The sequence below is a fragment of the Canis lupus genome, chromosome 1, assembly GCF_003254725.2.
Source record: "Canis lupus dingo isolate Sandy chromosome 1, ASM325472v2, whole genome shotgun sequence".
NCBI classification, from domain to species: Eukaryota; Metazoa; Chordata; class Mammalia; order Carnivora; family Canidae; genus Canis; species Canis lupus.
In genome coordinates this window covers 23,874,254-23,900,097 of record NC_064243.1, presented here as the reverse complement: position 1 = coordinate 23,900,097, position 25,844 = coordinate 23,874,254, and the positions used below count along the sequence as shown (strand labels likewise).

The 25,844-nt window shown below is 38.0% G+C and overlaps 1 protein-coding gene and 1 long non-coding RNA gene across 7 annotated transcripts in view; one reads left to right on the top strand and one right to left on the bottom strand.

Moving 5' to 3' along the window:
• Positions 1-25,844, top strand: part of ME2 (malic enzyme 2) — a 48,853-nt gene that overhangs the window by 6,059 nt on the left and 16,950 nt on the right. For 4 of the 6 annotated variants that reach the window (XM_025422261.3, XM_049112678.1, XM_035705172.2 and 1 more), the window contains 11 exons: positions 2,293-2,412; positions 9,031-9,164; positions 11,345-11,494; positions 13,609-13,684; positions 15,029-15,190; positions 15,679-15,782; positions 17,984-18,093; positions 18,413-18,510; positions 18,801-18,914; positions 21,641-21,755; positions 24,207-24,349. In XM_025422261.3, coding sequence (XP_025278046.1) covers positions 2,305-2,412; positions 9,031-9,164; positions 11,345-11,494; positions 13,609-13,684; positions 15,029-15,190; positions 15,679-15,782; positions 17,984-18,093; positions 18,413-18,510; positions 18,801-18,914; positions 21,641-21,755; positions 24,207-24,349 — 1,314 coding nt within the window. In that variant the 5' untranslated portion in view covers positions 2,293-2,304. Of the gene's footprint in view, positions 1-85; positions 216-2,292; positions 2,413-9,028; positions 9,165-10,113; positions 10,217-11,344; positions 11,495-13,608; positions 13,685-15,028; positions 15,191-15,678; positions 15,783-17,983; positions 18,094-18,412; positions 18,511-18,800; positions 18,915-21,640; positions 21,756-24,206; positions 24,350-25,844 lie in introns of those variants that run through there. The other 2 variants (XM_035705175.2, XM_035705180.2) reach the window with 2 other exon arrangements.
• The window catches only part of LOC112644109 (uncharacterized), a 36,675-nt gene continuing 29,744 nt past the window's right edge, over positions 18,914-25,844 (bottom strand). The window contains exon 3 of the long non-coding RNA XR_003126135.3: positions 18,914-19,176. This is a non-coding gene — a long non-coding RNA (uncharacterized LOC112644109). The remainder of the gene's footprint in view (positions 19,177-25,844) is intronic.

The window sequence follows — 25,844 nt, the reverse complement described above, 5'->3', positions numbered from 1 at the left end:
AGGATATCTCTTACATATGGCTATCAAATAGAGACAACTTAAAGTTTTATGGTACTTTTTTAAAAAAGATTTATTTGTTTATTCATGAAAGACAGAGAAAGGCAGAGACATAGAGAAGCAGGCTCGTTGCGAAGAGTCAAATGCAGGACTCGATCCCAGGACCCCAGGATCATGACCTGAGCCTAAAACAGACACTCAACCACTGAGCCATCCAGGTGCCCCTACAGTACTTTTATTTAAGCTACAGTATATCTTTCAGTTTTGCCAATTGTCCCAATAAATGTCTTTGATAGCATTTTTTTAAATTCAGATTTTGCATTTGTCATATGGTCAGCCTTCTTTAAATTGCAGTAGTTCCTTAGTGTTTGTCTTTCAGGACATTAACTCTTTAAAATGACCAATTATTTTGTTGTATATCTCTCATAATTCTTTATTATATTATTGAAGTATATTTGACATATGATACTGTGTAAATTTAAGGTGTATAACATTAATTTGATACATTTATATATTGTAATATGATTGCCATTGTATTGATAGCTCTTGCCTCTCATGTTGTATAATTATCATTTTTTTTTTTTAGTGGTTGGAACAATTAAGATCTAGTCTCTTAGAAAGTTTGATGATTATATTACAAAATTGTTATCTGTATTCACTATCCTATGCATTAGACCTTTAGGAGTTATGATTTCTTAGGACTCTCACTGCAGGTTTGTACCTTGAATTATCTGTTCTGTCCTCCCACCCCCAGTCTCCATCTCTCATGGTTCTTGATGTCCTTATACTAATATAGATATTTTTTTGTGGCTGCATTTATGCAGCACGTTTATATAAAACATCCAGAACACGTAAATCCATAAAGACAGAAAGCGGGTTGGTGGTTGTGGGCACTGGAGGAGGAGGCAGAGCCGTGTAATGGGTAGTATTTCCTTCTGGGATAGTGAAGGTGTTTTGGAACTAGATAGAGATGGGTTGCACGACATTATGGATTTTCATTTTTCTTTTTTTCAAATTTTAAAAAAGATTTTATTTATTTGAAAGGGAGTGAGTCCAAGCAGGGGAGTGGCAGGCTGAGAGAGAGGGAGAAGAGTATCATGACCTGAGCCAAAGGCAGATGCTTAACCGACTGAGCTGCCCAGGTGCCCAACATTATGGATTTTCTAAATCCCTCTGAATTATTCACCTTAAAATGGCACATTTTGTTATGTGAATTTTACTTTCAGAAAAATTAACTTAAAAAATAATCCCAGTGTAATGGTTTGCTGCACCTGTTTGCTGCATCAGGGTATTGAAACCTTGATATTTCAGCAAATAAAAATCCCAGTAGAAAACTTACTGTGGGATAAATGCAATGGTTAAGATAGAGGGGCTTTGCAAATTGATTCTGGGTGGGAGAATTGATATGCAGAAGAATCTATTATATTCCCATCAGTAAATATTTGATGTTTAATGTATTATGTAGAGTTTTCCCATTTTGAAAGATTCCCATGTGTTTGTGATGAGTGTGAAAGGGTAAAAACAGGTTTTATATCCAATTTGCATGTTTTTAATATTAAATAACAGGTTTTTTTTTTAAAACAAAACATATTTAGTACATTACATTTAAACACTGACTATAGGGATCCCTGGGGGGCTCGGTGGTTTAGCACCTGCCTTTGGCCCAGGTCATGACCCTGGGGTCCTGGGATCGAGTCCCCTACATGGAGCCTGCTTCTCCCTCTGCCTGTGTCTCTGCCTCTCTCTCTCTCTCTCTGTGTCTCTCACGAATAAATAAAATCTTTAAAAAAATAAAAATAAACACTGACTATATTAGTACATTAAAATTCTACATCCAGATTAAGAATTTGAATAAGTTTCTCTTCCTCTGAATGTTTGTGCTCCAGGCTTTCCTGTTACCTTTCCACTTTCAACCTAAACTCCCACACCCATGTGCATGGACCACATGTCCTTGTTTACTAGATGTTACCTTGTTTATTAATCTTCCCATTTCTTTTTCTCCTAAAGGGGAGATACGTACCTTGCCGCACTTGGGTGGGTTAGAAAAAGAAATGCAGTATATGCAAAATAGCAATGATTATTAACCAGGGACTTAAGAGTGTTGTCAGGAAAAGTCAGTCTTTGTTTTCACCCAATTACTACTCTTTTATAACTGTTACAACCTGTAGAAACATAATCATACTTTGAAAAAAGCTTTTTCAAGTGTGGAAAATTAAGCTTTTGAAAACTGATAGCTGGATGGGCAGGCAGTTCTATCATATGTTTCTCATCCTTTATTTTCTTCTTTTCTCACAGGTGAAAGGAAAGATGTTGTCCCGGTTAAGAATAGTTGCTGTTCCTTCCACCCTGGCATGTCGTCACATACACATAAAAGAGAAAGGCAAGCCGCTCATGCTAAACCCAAGAACAAACAAGGTTAGTGACATTAATATTAACCTTTTCTCTCTTCCTGGTAAAGGTTTGATATCTTTTAGACTGATAAAGTGTGAACTTTTTTTTTTTTTTTTTTTGTAGGCTCATGCTAAAACTATTCAGAAGTATTTGGGTTTTTTCCGCATGACTTTCCACTTTTCTCCACGGGGCAAGACTCATGACTGTTTTATCGCTTCCACTTTCACCCACCACAACTTCTACCACCAGAAAAAGATTGACTTTATTTCCTAGTCTTGGCTCAGAAAAAGTGCCTAGAATAGCAGTCTGGCCAGGACTTTTGGCCAGTGTGGGAAACTTAGATTTACCCAGCTCGGAACATGTACTTATCCTGGACCGATGCATCTGAGCCCTTGGGATACGGGGTCAAAATTGTAAAATAAAATTTTGTCTAACGTCCACCCCTACCATACCCCCACACAGCTTTTTGGACACAAATCGTTCCACTCGAGTGCTTTTGCCCTTTAATCTCACAGCACTGCTTCAAAGTGGAGAGACTTCCGACCCCCTCTTTATGCTTTTGGGGCAGAAGTGATGGGAATTGTTCGTATCTAGTCTTGCCTTTATTCAGGGTCCAAACTGTGTTCACCGGGCAAGTCCCTATTTCTTAGTGGTTATATTAATTAGTAAGTACATATACTTCTGGAGAGAGATTTCTTACTGAAACCTTGTAAGAGTTTACACGGAGTTTATTGTAACATGTGAGATTTACCTCTTGGGAGTGGTGCAGATTAAGGTGGGCTTTATTTGAAAGCAACAGTCCTCAGAAATTTGCCAATCCCATTTGTCTGCCATGATGGGCGTTGGGGGTAACTCGTGTCCAGTATGATGTGTTTTGAAGGACTTCAGGCCTACAAAGGGACATTTGACCACGGGTCACACAAGCGCCTCTTCTTTGCATTTTTGAGACCTTGCCAGAATGAGAATTCGGCCGGCAGCAGTGAACTGAGTGACGCTCACTGAGGGATATTCTAATCCTCCCTCGTTTTGGCCTTGCTTCCCCAAATCTTGCTTGCTCTTCACGATGCAGCTCATCCAAAATCCAGTTCTCCTGTAGAGCCGTCTCATACACCGTAGACTGGAATAATCGTTCCCTTCTCTGCAACCCGTAGCAGTTTTTATCTTCCTGTTCCTGTGGCGAGTAACCCACGTCCGTGGCTGCGTGCTTCCTTTCATGTCTTACGTTGTCATTGAAGTTATCGTTGGTATTTACGTTTTCGTGAACTTTTATTTCTTAACTGAAGGTTAAGGTTAAAGTTCCTTTGGGACAGGCACCATTCAGAATTTTACATTTTTTACAACGCTATGGGTATAGAAAACATTTGCTAATTATGTTGGTCTTATTTTATTTTTATCCTTACAGAAACTATCTAAAATGTACTCGGAATTATGAGAAATTTATGAAGTACATTAAATTAAATTTATGAAGTATATTGTTAAATTTATTAAGTAATTAATTTTAAGGAGGAAGGTAATCTCCAATGCATTACAGTACTTCTGTAGAGAAAAGAAAATCTAACGCTCTGGCCCTCTGAAACCTCCACGACTGGATAGCGTCTGTGTAGGTACCTAACGGAAGATGACTTTTGGAAGCCCCTTAAGTATCAGAGAGAGTTTTTCTGTCATGTGTGTTTAAGAAGGAACATAGACTCATGATTCCTGATTCGAGGGTCATGAACTTCTTGGGGACTTAAATCAGGTTTGTGCTTCACACCTTGTAAGCTAAATGTTTTAAGAGTATGTTGCTGCTGTGATTAATTAAATAGTAATTTTAGGCAGTACTGAATTCTTTTAAGATTGTAATCTTTTAAGATGTCTGTAGTCACTGCCTACTAAAGGCAGACCTGTTGCTATGTCTGTAAGGCTTTTTCATTCTGTTAAATAGTGTACAGTTTACAGTTTTAACCATTTAAAATTGTATAGGCCGATGACCTTAGGTGCATTCGGTGTCCTGCATCCATCACTTGAAATGGAAACATGGAGGCCATTCGGCTGTCAGCCCCCCGCCCCCCTTCCCTTCCTCGGCCCCTGGCAACCACAAATCTGTTTTCTCTTCCTATAGATTTGTCTATTCTGGTATGAATATGAAATTCTTTATGAAATTTTTTAGAAGTCCTTATACTTTAAAGGATTGGACATCATCACGCTGGGTTATAAGCAGGAATTTCGGTGTGAATTTTGATTTCTAGCCATGAAACTTTGGCTCTTTGTTTAACCTTTCCAGATCTCTGTTTTTATTTTAATTTCCTCTGACTGGATCTCTAATATAAACTCATTCAATTTTTTCTTGTTATTTCTGTAAATAATAAGAATTATAATGTGACTAATGAAGGAAAATCACATTCCTACCACCCCAGTATATCATCTGTTTTTATTTTGCCAAATCCCCTTAAAAATGTATTTACTTTTAAATTCGTAGTGTACAATTTTATATGCCATTTTACTCCTGGGGAGAGCATATTATCAATAATCTCCATGATGCTTCATAAGCCTTCTGTATATGGCTACATCGTGGTTGAGTAGGTCGATTTGGAATCACAGAGACTGACCCTTACAGGACATGTAATCTTCAGTGTGGTCATAACCTCTTTGGATCCCAGTTTCTTCATCTAGACTGTTGTGGAGGAAAAAGAAAACTGGAAAGCTACTTTAGGCAATGTAAATATGAGTTCCTTGCTTTAGGGGATGTTTTATAATCAGTTAGCCATAATGCTATTGTTAAATATTGTTTTCAGTCTTTCTTTAAAGATTTTATGTATTTATTTGACAGAGAAACAGCACAAGCAGGGGGAGAGGCAGGCAGAGGGCGAGGGGGAAGGAGACTCTCTGCCGAGCAGGAGCCCAGGGCGGGACTCTGTCACAGGACCCTGGGATCGTGACATGAGCTGAAGGCAGGCACTTAACTGACTGAGCCACCAGGTGCCCCTATTGTGTTCGGTCTGGACGTTATGAATCGTTAGTTACTAGCTATCAGTTTTGTAAGTAGGTATTTGGTAACTTCCTAATCCCCAGTAGAGAACTCTAGCCTCACTGGGAGGGAAAGAAATAGAGGGGCTCCCCAGTGTGTTTACCTGTACGTTCGGATCTGGTTAACGGATTTTTTTCAGTGTTGGCATATGTGAAGAAACTGAGTGTGTCTAGAGGAAAATATCTCAGGGAGTTTTTCAGGATCAGCTGAAGGAGGCACACTTCCATGATGTTGATTGGGAGGGTATTGCCGTGGCATAGGTGAGAAAAGGGCAGACGTGGCAGGATAGGTGGGCCTGGGGAGATGGAGAGAGGAGGAGAAGGGGACGGTTCAAGAACTAATCAAGGTGTTCATGTGAAGCTAATGTCATCTTTGCAGGCTTGCTTCACTTATTAATAGCAGGCTAGCAGATTTAAGCATTTGATCAACTATTAACATAAGTACCTAATATATAAAATTGCTTTTTAAATCATTTTAACTTCTACCCTGCATTATAAATACAACACTTTTTTTTTTTTTTTTAACTTTTTATTTTAGGTAGGCTCCACACCCAGTGGGGAGCTTGAACTCATGACCCTGAGATCAAGACCCAGGCCAAGATCAAGACTTGGACACCTGGGCGCTTGAGTGGTTCAGTCATTTAAGCATCTGATTCTTGATTTTTGGCTCAGGTCATGATCTTGGGGTCATGAGATGGAGCTGCATCCATTTGCTTCCTACCTAATTGTGTTTTTTGAACTAAAGTGTCTCTTGTAGACATCATAAAATTGGATCATGTTCTCCGTCTTACCAATCCATGCCTTTTTATTATAGATTTTAATCCATTTACATTATATAATAGTTGATAAAATGATTTATGTCTGCCATTTTGTAGTTTGTGTCTTGTCTTTTTTGTTCCCGTATTTCTCCATTGTTCCCTTCCTTTGTGTTAAATTGATATTTTCTAGTATGCCATTTTAATTCCTTTTTCATTTCTTCTTCTGCCTTTTTAAAAAATGTTATTTATTCACAAGAGAGACAGGCAGAGACCTAGGCAGTGGGAGAAGTAGGCTCCCTGCAGGGAGCTTGATGCAGGACTCGCTCCCAGGACCTCAGGATCACGCCCTAAGCCAAAGGCAGACGCTCAACCACTGAGCCACCCAGGTGCCCCTCTTCTAGTGCCTTTTTCTGAGTTATTTTCTTAGTGGTTTGCCTTGGGGATTGCAATTATTGTCTTTATGACAATTAGTTGAGATTGATTCTCATTTAATTTTAATCGTACACAAAAACTATTACTGTGTATAGTTCCACACTCCTGGCCTTCTGGGACTCCTGTTATGCATACATTGGCACACTTGATAATGCTCCACTCGTGTCTGAGGCTCTGTTCATATTTACTAATTGCTTTTTTTTTTCTATTTCTCAGACTGGGTAATCTCAGTTGACTTATCTTTATGTTTGCCAATCGCCTGCTCGAATCTGCTGTTGAGCCCCTCGGATTTTCTTTTTACTTCAATGATTGTACTTTCAATTCCAGAATTTGTATGTTTGGTTCCTTTTTATATCTTTTCATTGATATTCTGTAGTTAGTGGGATATCCTTCTTGTACTTCCCTTTAGTTCTTTAGATGTGCTATCTTTTAGTTCTTTGAATATATCCAAAATGACTAAAGTCTTTATTTAGTACAATGTTTGAGATTCCTTAGGGACGGTTTCTATTAATTATCCTTTTTTCTTTATATGAGCCAGACCTTGTTTTTTTGTGTGCCTTATAATTTTTTTGTTGAAAACTGGACATTATCAATAATGTGGCTGCTCTGGAAACCAGATATTCCTCCCAGTGTTTCTTGTATTGCTGTTGTCTATTTACTAAATTTCTGAGCTAATTTTTTTATGTGTGTGATGTATAATTGAACTACTTCTTTAAAGGGTTTATTCTTGTTTGATAGGCCCACTAAAGTCTGCTTTGTGAGCTTGGTGGTCCACTGATGATTAGATGGAGACTTAAATACCTGAGGGCTCTGTGTGCATGTTGGGGCATGCCTTTAGTACTCAGTCAGGCAGTTTACAACTAACTGTCAGCCATCATTTCCTGCTTACACGGAGCCTCAAGGTAGTCCGAGGTGGGAGCTGAAGCCTCCCCCCCACCCCCGCCCGCCCCAGGTCTTTTCCTGGACTTGCCTATAGCTCATGATGAGATTCCTAGGAATATATTAAACTTTTCAAACTCTCACCCACTCTGTGGACATTTTGTTTCTCAGCTTTTCCTTTTTAGAAAGATTTTTGGTTATCCTGTTTGTGTGAGCTGTTATCCACTGCCTTAGGCAGCTGCCATGTTAAATAATTACCTCTGATTGTTTTCAACAAGATTTTCTGGAGGAAAAACCTATTCACACTGGGTGAACTCCAAATCAGGTTAAATACAGCCTTGCAAGTGGGGTCTTCCCCTGAACCACCAGACAGGTCAAATAATGGCAAATTTCCTGGATACAGGGCTTTAGAATTACCTCCAGCCTCCCTTTAGTAGCTGCTAGATTCTGTTTTCAAAGCAATTGTTTCATAGTGATTGCTGCTTTCTAGGCTACTGTGGAGCTAAGGAAAAAATAGGAATAAGGCAAATAAAAATGTCATAAAACTAGCTGTTCTTACGAAAATTCAGCTGTTTTTCTTGAGTAAAATGTTCCCTGATTGCTGAAGCCTTTGGTTAGTTTCCAGAATTCTGAAAAAAATTTATTCTGATCACTTGGCCAGTGTTCTTACTACTTTTATAGAGGAAAACATTTGGGAAGTCCCTATTCTGGCATTTTCACTGACATCACTTTGGTGAAAAGGATTTAACACGCAGCCAAGTATTAGAAATTGGAAAAGATTTTCTTATGACATAGGTTAATTTCTTTCTCAGTATCATTCCCTCCTTTGCCCTTCTCAACTCCACCTCACATCTTTCTAGTGGGAGTAGCTCCTGTCATCAGTTTGGTTTGTGTTCTTCAAGCTGTATTCTGTTCATTTCATTTCATTTCTAATGTATACATTATACATTTCTAATGTGTAATGTATATTCTCATGCACCTGTATATAGTATGTACTTTATGGGGGTTTTCTGAACAGAACAGTCCACAGTGAGCGTGTTTGATTTGCAGAGTGCTTTTTTCCCCTTAACTATGTGTCTGAGAGATTCTTCTACGTAATTAGAGATCTGTGTTAGGTGTATGGTATTTCATAGTCTGGAAATATCATAGGTTCCCCATAATTGATGGGCTTTTAGTTAGTATGTTATAGTCAAGAGAAATAGAAACACTACTATAACTAATCTTTTTATATACACCTCTTTATTTTATGCATGAATATTTCTTTAAGATGGCTGTCTAAAAGTAGAATTGCTCTATTGTAGAGTATGTGCATTAAAATTTAAGAATATTTTTGAGTTGTCTTCTAAAAAGCTTAAGCCTGTTTATTTTTCCAGCATTGATATGTGAGAGTAACTTTTACCACACCCTCACCAATAATAGAGATGATCAGTCATAAAAATGTTTTATAGTCTGGGCAAAATGATACCTTACTGATTTTTTTAAAATTTACATCTAAATTACATTTTTGCAGAATAGCATCATTGCAACCTCAGTGAGCAATAATTTTTAATCCTTTTCTCTTTTTTAGGGAATGGCATTTACATTACAAGAGCGACAAATGCTTGGTCTTCAAGGACTTCTACCTCCCAAAATAGAGACACAGGATATTCAAGCTTTACGATTTCATAAAAACGTGAAAAAAATGAATGGCCCTTTGGAAAAGTAAGAGTTGATTAGATGTCTAGTTCTTTATTGATGCTCTGATCAGAAGAATTGGGAGCATTATGATTATTATTGCATAAGAAATATGCAGTCTCATAATGAAGTTTGTGTTTTAGGAGTTAACTTATTTTTATAATGACTGTTTCCTTTATTTCATTGAATACTGTGTTCACTATTATAAGATTAAGGAGAAATCTATTTTTTAAGCTTAAAATCACAGAGCATTTCAGCCTTGAATGGAATGTTTAGGAGCAAAAGCTGTCATCTGATTTGTACCCTTTCTTTAAAAAAGAAAAAAAAAAAGATTTTATCACAGAGAGAGAGAGAAGCAGAGACACAGGCAGAGGGAGAAGCAGGCTCCATGCAGGGAGCCCAATGTGGGACTCTATCCCGGGACCCCAGGATCAGGCCCTAAACCGCTGAGCCAACTGCGCTGCCCTGATTTGTACCCTTTCTATTCAACTTTTGTTAATCTTCTACTTTGTGTGTGCCACTGTACTAGCCACTAAGGATGTAAAGTAGGTAAATGATAGGTGACCATATAATATATAATCCAATCTACGGGAGTGAAAAAGAAGCATAACTGAAGCTGTCCCAGGCAAACTAGAATGTGTCATCATCCCAGCCCTGCCTTCTAGGAGCTCATCAATAACTAGTTACACTGTGATCATCATTGTACTCTATACTACACTGTGCAGAACAAGGAGGAAAAGGTACATGCAGAGGATATTCTGAAAGCGCAAATAGGGGCCCTTCACTGGACTTGGGGAGTTCATTTAAGCTTCCTAGAGGAAGTGATGCCTGTGCTGAGTTTTAAACCGCGTATTACAGGTGGCAGGTAAAATGAGAAAGAAGGGCATGGTATTCTGGGTAGAGGGATCAGTCTGCATGCAGAATTAAAAATATCTTTTGGGTTTGTTAAGTACAGGAAATTATTGTTTGATGACAGGTGAGAGTGATTTCTTTGATCTGATGGGGCAAACGGAAAAGTACAATGACTGAGAAATGATTGGGATTCTCATGAAGGGAAATGCAAACTTTCAAGAAGTTAGGTAAGGAGATAGGAAAGACACTGAACAGTAAGTAAAGCAGGGCTTGGGTTTATAGTCCTGCTTGGGGACTGTATTTGGGGAGGTGTATTTTAGGCTAGAAGGAAGTTGAAGGTATATATAGAGATATATTTGAAAATGATTTAGCCGGAGGACGCTAGGCCTTGTTGACTTACTGCACTAGGGAAAGGCACAGTGGGAGAGGAAGAAATCAAGAATGGGATCTGCGATTCCCATCCGGTCAGATAACAAGAGGAGAGACAAGTTTGAGTGAAAAGTAATGAGTCTGTTTTACATGTATTTAATTCAAGGTGATCACTGGTTTTTTTTCTTTTTCTTTCTTTCTTTATTAATAGTAGAAGCTACAGCTCTTTATTTTTAAGTCCATTTCTTTCTTTTTTTTTTTTCTAGTAATCTCTATACCCAACATGGGGCTCCAACTCACAATCCCCAAATCAAGAGTCCATACTCTCTTCTGACTGAGCCAGCCAGGCGCCCCAGCCACTGTTTTTTTGTTTTTTGTTTTTTGTTTTTTTCAAGCCAGTATTTCCAAGTTTTCTCAACTTTATTCTTGAAAAGCCATTTATACATATATATGAATTGACCGTTGTCTTTGTGGCACCTCTGTGCTCCTTTAAAGACTTCATAATGCCGTTAAGCCTACTGGATTATAACTCCACAAGGACAGGGGTTACTTCTTATATCCCGGGAGTCCAAAATAGTGCCTGGCACTTAGTAAATATTTGAATCAATCCCACTTTATTTTGCTTCCATATTTACATGTCCACCACCTTGAAGGTTATTTCCTTAAGGGTAGGGTGGTCTCACGGTAGTCTTTGCATTTCTAGTGCCTGGTGTGGAGCCTGACTCACAGCAGAGGGCTCAATAAATAGTAGCTATTCCTGCTTTTCTCCTCCTCCTCCTCTTCTTCGTTATCATCTGCTATTTAAGAACATTTTTTATTTTAGTTAATTTTTGTCCTTGGTGTTAAATAATAATAACTTAGGGTTTTGTTTTTCTGGTAGGGAAGCTAGTCCTCCATCTTAGATGTTTAGGTGTAATTTCCAAAGGCCAAAACTTTGAGCATAAATGCTGACTGATGTAGACATTATTTTGGACGCTTAATTTCAGGTACATCTATATAATGGGAATACAAGAAAGAAATGAAAAGCTGTTTTATAGAATTCTGCAAGATGATATCGAAAGTCTGATGCCGATTGTGTACACGCCAACAGTGGGTCTTGCCTGTTCCCAGTATGGACACATCTTTAGAAGACCTAAGTAAGGCTGATTTTCAAAAATATTTTTGTAAATGATGATTGTGTAGGAAAAATAGCACTCCCTAGCACCCCTTATGTTTCTCTTTAAAGATTGCGATCTTATGTCAATCACGTTTCCCTCCTCCCAAAAGCTTCATTAGGATAAAAAAGGGTCAGTAAAAACCCAACACGTTCATATCTTGCTTTTGTAGAAACGGCACCATTCATTCCTAATCCTCTGTAAGTTATTATGATTGTTAGAAGAACTGTGCATTTCTGTACCAAAAACAGGGGGTACTTTAGTTTTGGTAGCAGATTCTCCAGAGTTCTCATTGATATCAACTTGACAGTCTGCCCAAATTAAAAGATTCTCATTTTTTTGTTGCCTTTAATTTCTATTGTTTGTTCTTTTTTTATGAACTTCTTCAAATTTCAATTTCAAATAGTTCTAGCACCTCCACTATTGTAAATAGAGTACTGGAGTGGACGTCTACTGAGGTCTTCTCATCAGTCTCTTTCTCCCTCTGGATCTGTTTTCTCATAAAATCGGGATGCTAGCGCCTACCCAAAAGCAGCTGAGGTCACAGGAGGAACTGAGGAGACCGTTTCCTCGTAAACTTTTAATTTGTGTTTTCTTGTTGCGTTCCTCTCACCTGTTAGCGTTTTCATCGTCCTCATGCCTTTCCCATGTCCTGCTGATACAGATGTAGCCTCAGTAATGTGTGGGTAGCGTTGATCTTCACTCGCCTCTCATCTAACCTAGTGGCTTTCAGACTTTAATGTGTGTAACAAAACACCGTGGGACTTAAAATGATGATCCGTGCCAACCTTCCTCTCCTTCTCATTCCCAAGATTTTAATGAAAAAGGAGAAGATGTGGAGGTCTGCATTTTAATGAACATGGTTGGCAACGGTATTGCAGGTGTTCCCTGGAAGATATTTTGAGAACACTGTCTGTTGTATCCTGTGTACTGACATCAGCTAATGTGTCTTAAACATTTCTTAAGTTAACGCAGCGGTTGAGCTCCTTTAGAGTTTCTTTTTCATTCAGAATAGGGGTTCTCAATCCAGATTAAAGGGCAAGGAGAAAAAGACCTATTTATCCCTGGGCCCCACCTATAGAGATTCTGGTTCAGTCAGGCTGGACTTGGGCCCCCATGTAGATGTTTCATAGAAGTTTCTGGTGTGGTTCTGACATGTGTCCAGTGCTCAGAAGTGACATGAAGCATGGAGAGTATGACTTTGGGGTGAGGGCAGATACTGTGTTTTTTTACACAGAAGATGGTCTTGTATTTAGATCAAGTAAATCTTGACCTAAACTCCAGGTCGGTTAAATCAGAATCTCTGGGGATGGGGGCCCTGGCATTATTTAAAAAGCCCATCGGGTGATTCTAGTATATAGCTATGGTTGAGAAACTGTTTAAACTCATTTGAAAAAATAAATAAATAAATAAATAAATAAATAAATAAATAAATAAACACATTTGAGCTAGGATAGCAATGCCAAAGTTGAGATACCAATGAGAAAGTTCAGTGTAAGAACCAGTGTGAAGGCCCTGGGACCTGTTGGCCTTCCTCTGTACCTGACTCATTTTCTCCCCCATCCCCTTCTTCTTTTTGTCTCTTCTTTTTTAAAATCCAGATGCTTTATCTCACTTGGATAGCAGTATACTGTGTGTTGAAAATAACTTCATTTTTTCCTAATGCTTCAAAGGTGGCTTCTCTTGCGTGAAGTTACTTTACTTTTCTCTGTTCCCTTCCTGCTCCTTCAGATTTCAAACGATCAGTTTTACTGAGTTTTAATAGTAGTTTACATAGCTTTATTACGCTCTCCTGCGTTGATGGTTTATTTTTATACTGCTTTCTACTGGAGGTGTATCGAGTTTCTTCTTGGGTAAAACGATTATGCCATTTAATAATGATCTTTGTTGCAGCTTCCGTGTGAGCAATGCAATTACAGTTTGAAGTAGCTGAAAATGTTTGAAAATAATCTAGTATGATTTCACTAAATCTGCTCGGAAATGATACTGTGTCTTGATGTTTTATTAAAATATCTAAATATTCCAGTTATGAACAAAAACTTAGGAGAAAACAAAAAACTGTTGTGAAATGCAAAGGTGTTTTTGTTCTGTTGCAGGGGATTATTTATTTCAATCTCAGACAGAGGTCATGTTAGATCAATTGTGGATAACTGGCCAGAAAATCATGTTAAGGTACTACTAATAGCACAACCTTCCTCTTCAAGATGTTTTTTTCCTTCTTTGTAAGTTACCTCTGAATTTACAAGATAGTTTTCATTGTTGCTGATTTATTTTGCACTTGCATACATGCGAGTTTAGTGCTCTGAGGAAATCGTGATAATAATAGTTGCAAAATGGTCACCAGTACAGAGTTTGACTTGGACTGAAATGGGAGTTCACGAGGTGAACCTATCACTATCGCTACCACTGGGGTTTCTCACCTTCTCTATATTCCTTTTCTGTTTCGGTTGATACTGTTCTAGGTAGAGAAAAAACATTAAAATGCCATAAAAACTTTTCCTTTTGGTGGGTAGTGAGAGGATTATGCTTTTTTTTTTTTTTTCCTAAACCTCAGATAGGTTTTAGATCCTTAAGCAAATCTAAAACTCTTTAAGAGTTTCAAATGTAATAAATACAAATCTTGATCAATCTGGCTATCTTTCACAAAGTAAAATCTAATGACTTACTTAGGATCTTTTGGTAGACTTCAGTGCTTATTACAGGCAGTAATCTTACTTGCCTTTATAACATGTCTTCCTCACCAAAATAACCTTTGATGAATAATCGTGAGTTCTAATAATCTAGAAAACAATTTGGCTAGATAATTAAACTCCTAACATCATCTTAAAACCTTGTAGATAGGTATATTTTTTTATTTCAGATCTTTTTTCTGCCCCCCACTGTTGTTCAGGTGTTTCTTGTTTGGCCTAGGTTATTACGTGGGAGCAGCATGTTCATTTCTTTTTTTTTTTTAAAGATTATTATTATTTTTTAAAAATTTTTTAAGATCTTATTTATTTATTCATAGAGATGCAGAGAGAGAGAGAGAGGCAGAGACACAGGCAGAGGGAGAAGCAGGCTCCATGCAGGGAGCCAGACGTGGGACTCGATCCCGAGACTCCAGGATCACGCCCTGGGCTGCAGGCGGCGCTAAACCGCTGCGCCACCGGGGCTGCCCCAGCATGTTCATTTCTAACCTTGTTTTTCTCTTCTGGTTAAATCTCTATCAGAAGTTTGCCTGCCTCTCCCCAGTTTAGTCTTTGTGAAGATATATAAGCTGAACCTCCAGTCAGAAGCATTCTGTTTCTAAACCAAAGACTAAGGGAAATCACATCTAGTTCATCTCTATTTTAATACCTAGATTATAGAAATCCTAGAATTTTAAGTGTGCTTGTTTGGTTTACTTGGAAGTTAGTCCAGAAGCAATTTTTTAAACTGACAGTGAAAATATACGAAGAGAATTTTTTTTTCAAATGCCTTTTTCTCTAGTACCCTATTTTTGACAACTTTTAATTTATATATTTTTTTGTAATTAAGGCTGTTGTGGTGACTGATGGAGAGAGAATTCTGGGTCTCGGAGATCTGGGTGTCTATGGAATGGGAATCCCAGTAGGAAAACTTTGTTTGTATACAGCTTGTGCAGGAATACGGCCTGATAGATGCCTGCCTGTGTGTATTGATGTAGGAACGGATAATCCAGTGAGTAAAACCGTTTTCCTCTTTTGATCTTCCTCCTGTATATGAAAAACAAAAGTTTTATTACACTCTTCCTTTGAAGATAATATAAGATGGGAAAATTTTTTTGATGAAAGTTAGTCTTTGCTTAAACTATGCTTTTCTTTTTAATTTAAATATAGTACATCATGAGTTTCAAGTGTATGTTTCAGTAATTCATCAATTGTGTATAACGCCCACTGCTCATCATATCACATGCCCTCCTGTCACCCAGCTACCCCGTCCCCCATCCCTTCTCCCCCTTCCCTCCAGCAAACCTCTGTTTCCCAAACTTTCAGTATTTATATAAATAACAGTAAATTAAGCCTGTTTAGAGTTTCTGGAAGGAAATGTAGTAAGGTTTTAAAAATTACATTAGTAACTTTTTAAATTGCGATTTTTGCTTTATAGAATATGTTTCAGCTGGTTATATAACAAAATGATTTTATTTTTACATTTGGTCTATCTTATAGGCACTCTTAAAAGATCCATTTTACATGGGCTTATATCAGAAAAGAGATCGATCACAACGTTATGATGACCTGATTGATGAGTTTATGAAAGCCATTACTGACAGGTATTTTTTTTAAGTTTGAGTAAATGAAGGCATCTTCAATTACTAAAAGAAAGGCACCACAGTTTTGTTTTCCTTTATCTCTTTTGAAGATGCATAGAAGGAGATAACGTTTTTGAGAGCTTGGGTCCTGTCCTGCCCGCCTCGGTGTGCTGATGCTGGTGACAGCCTGTCTTGCCCTCCTGCGTTACCTGACCTCCTGTGGGAAGGCTGCACTCCCTGCTCCTGCCAGACCCTCACTGTCAGTCCTTCCTCCAGCCCTTAGCACCTGGGCTCCCTTCCACCATTCCTGGGACTCTTGGGCGGCTTTCATATTTTAAATTCACTAACCATTGGTCTTCCTCCCTTTCCACCTCTGCAGCATCTGATCAGGTTTCCTCCTTCTTCATCCTTGAAATTCTCTCTTAACTACTAGAGGGCTTTCCTAACTTGATCTTTCTTCCACCTCTGTCTTTGTCATCTTCACTGGTTCTTCTCGCTCACTTTCATTAAATGAGGATGAGTCCATAGTTCTCTTCTCTTTGAGTCGTGTGAGCTCTGTGACTCCTAAACCCATGAAAACCCATCTCTAGTCCAGCCTCTCTCTGAGACCTGCATCTCCGACGTCCAGAATCCTCCATCTAGACATTGTGTTGCTCCTTCATATTCATGTGCAAAACAACTTCCCTTAGCAAACTGCCCATCTTCCCTTTAGCCAGCCTCTGTTAGTGGCAACAACATTCACCCTCTGGCCAAAACTTTGCTCTTGATATTATCTTTGACTCTTCCTCCTTCTCCATCAAGCCCTACGCAGTCTGTCAGTTCCCAGACCCAGATGGTACTCCCACTTAAATGCCTCAGAGATACATCTCCTCTTTTCCATCCTCACAGCCTTTCTGCAGATCCTCCTCTCTCTCCGGGGTACTTCTAAACCTGCCTCCAATTTCTCTCCTCTGCATTTCATCTCCACCTTACCTCCCAGTTAATCTTATAAAAAACATGCACTTCATCATGTCATTCTTTTGCTTGAAATTGCTCCGTAGTTCCCTGTTGTCATAGGGTAAAGTCCCAACTCTTCATGACCTAGCCCAGCCCTACCTTTTACATTACTAGTACATAGAAGATACTGAAAAATTAATGCCTTTTCAGAGTCAAAGTTGACATCTAAAACTAAACTTTTTTTTTTCACATATTCAAGAATTTAATAAGCACTTTGTAGTGTAGCCATACAATGAAATACTTCTTTTTTTTAACTGAACTTTTCATCTTCCCAGAAATTGTCATCTCTTCCCCTTTGCCTCACGTCCCTACCTTGGACAATCAAAGTGTCTTCTTAGTCATCCATATTGTCGTGGCACTTGAACAGCTTTTCCCTTACTTCCCAGGTGGTCCTCATCAAGCTCTGTTTACTCATTCTAATGTCTCATAATTGTCCCTTTAACCTCTCGTGGCTTCTCCTTCAGATTTTCTTGTCCCCGTACCATAGGAGCCTCCTAGCTGCTTCTCCACACACTAGTATATGCTACATATCACTGAATACAGAACAAAGTCCTCATTCCCTAATTTTGCATTTAAGATTCTCTTCTATATGGCCCCAGCCTACCTTAACCAACTTCTCTTTATCCTTTCATATAAACCCTGAAATATATAACTTGACTTTTGAAAATTCAGTGTCACCAAACTACACCTTTTTTTTTTCTTCCTACCTCTTTACTTTTTGTTCTTTCAGGGCCCAAATAAAGTCTTACCTCCTTTTTAGGCCTTCCCTTACCCCAGCTTACCAAGACGATTAGTATCTTACTTTGAATCCCCGTGAAGTCCTGCAGAAATGATTTTTTAACCTCTTATATAAACTGTCCTGTGTTGCTGTTTGACTGCTAATATAATAAGAATACACATATAAATTATATACTTTATGAGACTCAGATAAAAGTTTCCTTTTAGGAAGTTATTTCATGCTTATATGTGCTGGGCAACCTCATAGGTACTTGGAAATAGTTTGTACTGATTAATATCCCATAGGCTGACCCCATAAAATTTTCTGAATGAGTAATAGATTTCTACATCTCGACTCCAGTTTTCACAGGCTCCAGAAATTGCGAGGTGGCCTTAAATGGACTAACATGATACATTATTTTTAAATGAGATCATAAGGAGTATTAGACAGGAAAGCTATTGAATAGTGGCATTTTCAACACCGCCATTATGGATCTTGCTGTTTTTAGATATGGACAGAACACACTTATTCAGTTTGAAGACTTTGGAAATCATAATGCATTCAGGTTCTTGAGAAAATATCGAGAAAAGTATTGCACCTTCAATGATGATATTCAAGGTAAAGCAAAAAAAAAAACCCCACAGGTTTTTGATCCCTACTCTGTTTAAATTATGTTTTTAATGTGCCCATTGTTTATTTTAAAAAATCTTTATTTTGGGGAGCGCCTGGGTGGCTCAGTTCGGTTGAGTGTCCGACTTGATTTCTGCTCAGGTCGTGATCTCAGGGTTGTGAGATCAGGCCCCAAGTTGTCTCTGTGCTCAGCCAGGAGTTGACTTTGAGATTCTTTGCCTCTGTCCCTCCCCCATGTTGGCGTGCACTCTCTCGTTCTCTCTTCCTCAAACAAATCTTTTTTTAAAAATCTTTATTTTTCTTACAGGAACAGCTGCAGTAGCTCTAGCAGGTCTTCTTGCAGCACAAAAAGTTATTGGTAAATCATTCTCAGAACACAAAATCTTATTCCTTGGAGCAGGAGAGGTAAGTGTAAGCTTTTAGAATTTAAAACCAACATTCTGCTTTAGAGTTGGAAAAATGGGACATAATGAGCTTTTAATTTTGTTGAGATCTTGTATGAATTGAAGATCTCTTTGTAAAGTAGATAATTTAAAATGTTTAGAGAGAATATCACTAAGAATCAATTTTTGTGTGATTTGTTACAGAAGAATGAACCAAATATTCCTCATGATAGACAGTCCTCATATATAAAGTAATTCAAGCTTGTATCGTACCCTGGTCTTTATTTTTTAAATTTATGTTTTGTTGGACAGGCTGCTCTTGGAATTGCAAATCTCATAGTTATGGCTATGGTAGAAAATGGCCTCTCAGAAGAAGAGGCACAAAAGAAAATTTGGATGGTTGACAAGTTTGGTTTATTATTTAAGGTAAGGTATCTAAATCTCGGAGAAGCAAAAGAATGTTGTTACAATGATATTTTTGGTTTGAATTTTTAGAAATATTATCAGTTCTTAAAATATTGTATCACACTGGACTATCCAGATTGTACCAGTTGGAGACCTTCTGGTATGTTCTCAACAGAAATCCTCTAGTCTCCTTTTTGTCTTTCATAAAGACTCTTGCTTCATAGTCAAGTCATCATCTCCACGTTGGCACCGGACATATTCTCTCTTGCTTTGTTCTCTGACCCTAACGAGATCAAGCAACCATATAAATAAAATTGTACTTCACCTTTCTAAAACTAGGGTTTTTTTTTTGTTTTTTTTTATTGGTGTTCAATTTACTAACATACAGAATAACCCCCAGTGCCCGTCACCCATTCACTCCCACCCCCCGCCCTCCTCCCCTTCCAACACCCCTAGTTCGTTTCCCAGAGTTAGCAGTCTTTACGTTCTGTCTCCCTTTCTGATATTTCCCACACATTTCTTCCCCCTTCCCTTATATTCCCTTTCACTATTATTTATATTCCCCAAATGAATGAGAACATATAATGTTTGTCCTTCTCCGACTGGCTTACTTCACTCAGCTAAAACTAGGTTTTAATGGGACCTCAGAAGTTTCTAATTAAATTGTTAGCAGGACACCTGGCATTTGAGCAGAAATTCTTTAACCATTCAGAGAGTATAAGCCCTTGTAGCAGTCTAAGAGAAATCCCTGGACCCTTTCCTGAAGCCAGTTCGTGGATAATAAAGAGCTTCCATCCCATTAATTTAGTATCCCTTGCACCTGCCTGCCTCCCTAGAACTGATTGCTATTTTTAGTAGCTTAAGAAATGCCTTGTATTTTATTCGTCTAACACGTTAGGTAAACTCTTTCCTGGTTGAACCTATCCAGGACACAATGTTGTTGTATTTTTGCTGTACGTAATGACATACAGCAGTGACTTGAAACATACATCTTTGGAGCAGATTTATTTCAATGTACTTTGTTTCAGCTTTGAAATCTTTTTTCTTTTTAAATCTTTTTTCTTAACTAATACTAGCAACTGTTGCTACAAGAAATAAAACGAAAAAGCATCTGAATAAAAAATCTTGAGCACTTAAATTATACATAATTTAAAATAGTAGTTTAAAATGTACCAGACCTCGTGATAAGACTCTACAGGTATTACCTCATATAATCTTCTCAAAAATTCTGTGAAGTTTTACAAATAAGGAAACTGAAGTTTGAAAAGGGCAGGTGACTTTTCCAGGGTCTTCAGCATGTATGTAGTGGCTGTAAGAGTGACACCCAGGCAGCCTGACCGTGAAGCTGGTCTCTTAACCATTCGGCTCTGCCGCCTCCCAAGTGAGCTGTAACCACGTATTTGTTTCTCTGTAGGATACAAGGATCATAAACCTTGTTCTTTTAGAAGGCTGTTTTTACTGGTCCGCAGTTTGATGCATCCTTTTGTGATGCTAGTTTTCATAAATGTTTTCTAATTTTTTTTATATATTTGTTACGAGTTGGGTCTAGAATGAATATATGCAGCAGGTGAGCACAGATGAGAATCCCTGTATATCTGCAAGTTGAGGGTATAGTTTTCTTTCAGGATGTGTGAATAGCTTGACCTATGGGTTTTAGGTGTCCAGTCTCTCCTGGTGACCCAAACACTACCCTGCTTTTTAAAACTGAGAATTTCCTGTTGAACCCACATATTGGAGAGCTGTGGTCCTCCTGGGGGCAAGCATAAGAAGCCACTCTTCTGAGAACCTGGATCTGTTTAGGTTATATGTCGGCCCTTTGATTAACTTCCCATCCAGCTGATGATGGTATGCTGCTTTTCCCAGACCCCGCTAGTTCTTACCTGGGGTCATTCCGGAGTTCTGATAGAAGAATTCACCTCTGCAGCAGGGTCTTCTCTTTTGCCAAAATAAGGAAGTGGATTTCTCAGCCTGGTTGGTTTTTGCATTCAATGTGTTTTTGCCTGCTTCACACTGTTGAGAAATTCCTCATTGTTGTAGTTTGTCAGTGGTATGTCTCCTGGCCTTGTAACACTACTAAGGATATAATTTTTATAGTTTTTGCCTGGGATTTCGGGAGGAAAGCACGTTTCTTCATTCAGCCATCTTGAACCACAATTCCGTTCCTCTCATTTCGGAACTTTTGCTAGTACAAGACCACGATGTTAATCTGCAACTCTGAAATCCCAAAGTTGTTTTTCTTTTTAAATTGGTAATAAATCTGATTGGCTTGAACTTACCTGGTAGCAAAGCCAGAGAGGATATTTGTAGTCTTGATCTTTTGTACTTAGCGTACTAGTCCTAAGTTTTGTTAGTTTGGGGTGCCCATGTTGGAGGGATTTATAATATTGGATATATTGCCATAATATATTACTAAAACATGAAAAATTCTGAATTCCAAAATACATCTAGCCCAGATAAGGGATTATAAGCCTTTGTGCCATTTTGGATTTAGAAGCACTTTCACAAAGTGAGTATTTGAGAGGGGCTAGAAAGTTCCTGGTTATGATGGAATTTCATTTATTTTTTGTATCTGGATTTTGTGGATACTGCAAAGATAGAATTGGAAGATAGATGTTGAAGAGGAAAGTAAATGAGAATGAAAAGACATTCCTATTGTAGAGACAATGTGTGACTCATAATGATGTCTTTTCGATTAATCCTCAGTAAGCATCTACTAAAAAAATATGTATTTTTCCCAAAAAATTCAGGGGCGGAAAGCTAAAATAGAGAATCATCAGGAACCATTTGCTCATTCAGCCCCAGGGATCATACCTGATACTTTTGAAGATGCAGTCAATATACTCAGGCCTTCAGCTATAATTGGTGAGTAGAGTTGTCGAAAAATCAATGTGTCACTTCACTATATGTTGCCGGTCATAACTACTGGACAGTACTAAAAATCAAACGACTGATTTTATCTTGCTTTCAGCATATAGTGTGGTTTTCTGTGATAGCCTTTTGGTCATAGCGTGTAAAGTTCAATTAACAGATGTTGCCTGTGCTTTTAAGTATGGGAAGCTGTGCAGTTGATCATGCTTTGCTTTTAGAATTGGCGTGACTGCTGCCCTCAAAACCTGAAAAAGACCAAGGTCACCTGACAGGCTGAACCAAGACAGTCCTATGCAGAGTCAAGGCTTTGCGTTGGCAACAAAGCAGAAAGCTTTGGTATGTTTTGAGAGTCAGGCACTGCATAGCTATGCCAAAATGGCATTGGGTTCACAGCAGAAAATGTAAAAGTCCTTTTTTTTTTTTAAGATTAATTTATTTTAGACACAGAGTGAGCAGAGGTAAGCAGGTGGGAAGAGTAGAGGGACAAGTAGACTCCACGCTGAGCATGGAGCCTGACACAGGGATCGATCTCAGGACCCTGAGATCATGACCTGAGGTAAAACCAAGAGTCGGATGCTTCACTGACCGAGCCACCCAGATGCCCCAGAAAATGTAAAGTCTTTAAAAGAGGAGCCTTTCATTTCCTATATAGCTGTGAGATTTGGATCTATAATTTTTTTAGTAATTATACCACTTTCTTGTAGAAGCCCTTTTGAATGTTAAATAGTAAAACAATCACAGTTTCTATGGTTATTAGCTTCTTCACTGATTAGAACTCATAATTTTTTAGAGCAAGAGGACATCTTAAAGATCATCCAATCAGTTCCTCTCAAAACTCAATATGGAAACCTGAGAATCTGTCCATTGACTCTGGAGGATCAAGGAAACAAAAATTAAAAATGTTTAATTCTTTTAGAACTTATGGACTCCTAAAAATATGTCCACACCCCTCCACATGAAGAAACACTGAATATAAATTACTTTTTAAAAAAAATTGATTTAAATTCAATTAATTGACATATAACGTATTATTGGTTTCAGAGGTAGAGGTCAGTGACTCATCAGTCTTCTATAACACCCAGTGCTCCTTCCATCACGTGCCCTCCTTATTGCCCATCACCCAGTTACCCCATTTCCCCACCCCCCTCCCCTCCAGCAGCCCTCTTTTTGTTTCTTATTGTTAAGATCTCTTATGGTTTATCTCCCTCTCTGATTTTGTCTTATTTAATTTTTTTCCTCTCTTCCCCTGTGATCCTGCATTTCAGATTCCTTTTTTACATAAGAAAATTAGGCACAGAGATGTTAAACCACTTGCCCAAGTTTTTTCACTATTTCATAAGGCCAGGAGTGACACAGAGTAAACCCTGAAACTCTCGTCTCTAGATCAGTATTTTTCTTTATTTCATACTGTTTTATAAAATGGAATTGAAAATTAATTGTTTTGACTGTTGAATACAAGTGTTCTTACTAGATGAACTGGAGAAGTACTCTGCTGAGCCATTGCTTGGTCCCCAGATTCCCATCATGGCCTGAGTGTTCTTCATGCTGTGCTTCTGTAACACTGAATACTTGGCACCTGTTACACATTTTCTCTTTTTCTGTTGACTTTGTTTTTCAACTGTAAGCTGCATCGTACTCAATCTTATATCCCAGTGGCCTAATACAGTGTCTGAGATGTGATAGGGGTTAAGAGAAGGTCATTAAATTGAATCAAGAAAGTAGATTGCTTTAGTCAAGATGACTTTTTATCCCTTCTAAATTCCTATGATTTTGTAATGAATACCAGAGTTTAACAATTTAACATTTGAGATGAAAGTTTTTATCTTTTTAAAAATCTATTTTTGTGATAAAATACACATAAAATAAAATTTGCCTTTATAACCATTTTTAAGTGTAAAATTGGGTATTGTTAAATGCATTCAGATTGTTGTGCAGCTGGTGTCTGGAACTTAGTTTGCAGACCTGAAGCTCCATACCCATTAAGCAAATACTTTCCCCTAGCCCTTGGCTATCACCATTCTACTTTTTGTGTTCATGAATTTGACTATTCTAGGTATCTCATTTAAGTGGAATCGTAACAGTATTTGTCCTTTTGTGACTGGCTTATTTTACTTAGCATAAAGTCCTCACGGTTCATTCACGTTGTAGCAAGTTTTATCTTCTTCACCAGACAGTGATGGAGATAGTCATACTCTTTCTTTATTTCCTACAATTTACTATGTGAGATAAACAATAAATATTTAAGTGAAAACTTTTAGCGTTTTATTTTTTTCAGATTCGAGATTGTGTTCCCATGGCATTTTCTCAGCGATATAAAATCTTTCTTTGTAATGGGAGTTTACCTGGGCTTTTGTTGTATTAAACCTATTGTAGAACTGCTGTGGATAAGAATTATGTCACCTGTAAAAAAAAAAAGTTGCTTTTCTCCCCCCTTATCTATCATAGGAGTTGCAGGAGCCGGCCGACTATTCACTCCCGGTGTAATCAAAGCCATGGCTGATATCAATGAAAGACCTGTAATATTTGCATTAAGCAATCCTACAGCGATGGCTGAGTGCACTGCTGAGGAAGCGTATACACTTACAGAGGTACTAATAATTATGTGAACTCGTTCAGTCTCCTGTTTGCCCTTATTGGCCTTAGTGACACATTCTTGCATAATACTTTTCATGGTCACTCTAGAGATTACAGTGTGCACCCATGGATCATCAATTTCTGATATAAAATTATTGCATGTATGAATTCTGGAAAGTAATTCCCTTATATCTCCATTTTAACACCTCCACGTCTTGTGTGCTCTTGTTGTGGATTTTAATTCTCTCTGTATCTTAAACCCCAAAGCTGTTATTGTTCTAAACACAAAATACTCACTTTGATACATTTTAATATCTTCTCTTGCCATTCTGTCCTTCCTTTATGTCTCTGCTTTTATCTTGGATCATTTTCCTTCTACCAGAAGAATTTTCCTTGAATGTGGGTCTGATGAATTTCCCTTAATAATCTATTTGCCTTCATTTTGAAGGATATCTTTTCGCTGTGCATAGAAGTAAAACTTGGTAGAGATATTATTCTATTGTTTTCTGACTTCTGTTTTCCTTTTGATACATCATTTTGTCTTGGGTTTCACTACAATGGGCATAGTTTGTGGGGGTTTTTATATTTATTCCACCTGGGACTGTAGAACTCTTTATCATGATGCCCTCCTTTGTGATCTGTGTTAGAAATATCTCTGAGTTGGCTACATTCTCTCCCTCCTCTCATAGGACTCCAGTTATATGAATGTCAGACTTTTTTACATATGTATCTCTTCTACTACTTTCTATATATACCATCCTGTTTGCATACTGTGTGGATTTTTTTTTTAATTATTTTTATTTATTTACTTGAAAGAGAGAGAGAGAGAGAGGAGGAAGTGGAGGAGAGGGAGAGGGAGAAACAGACACCACGCTGAGCCCAATGTGGGGCTTGATCCCTAACTCTGAGATCATGACCTGAGCTGAAATCAAGAGTCAGATACTTACCTGTCTGAGCCACCCAGGTACCCCTGCATACTGTGTTTTAATCTGGTGATTTTCCTTGGACTTATATTCCAGTTTGCATATATTCTTTTTAGCTATGCTAATCTATTATTAGTTTCTTAATTTTATTGTATTTTTCATTTGTAGAATTTCCATTTGATTATTTTTCTAATTATTTAGTGTCATATTCATTAAATAAGTCAATTCATTTTGTCATAATGTCAATTCATTAAATAAAGTCTGCCTTCTTGCCCTCATGTTTCATAAAACAATTCTTTTCACTCTCTTCAGTGTTACGGTTTGTCCTTATGAGGGCCATTGTTTTCAGTCGTTATCTGACAGCTGTCAGGAACAAATTTTTACTTTCATCCAAATCATTTAGGATTTAGTTCTTTTGAACTTTTTGACACTGCCATGGGGTTATATCCCAATTACGAATATCTGCTCCTATACCATTAGGACAGTTAGATTTTTTTCCTACTGTTCTGTAGGGATTTATTTGTAATCTCCACATAAAATCACTTTCTTCTGTATTGTTCTTGTAAAGTGATCTTTAAGTGGTCCC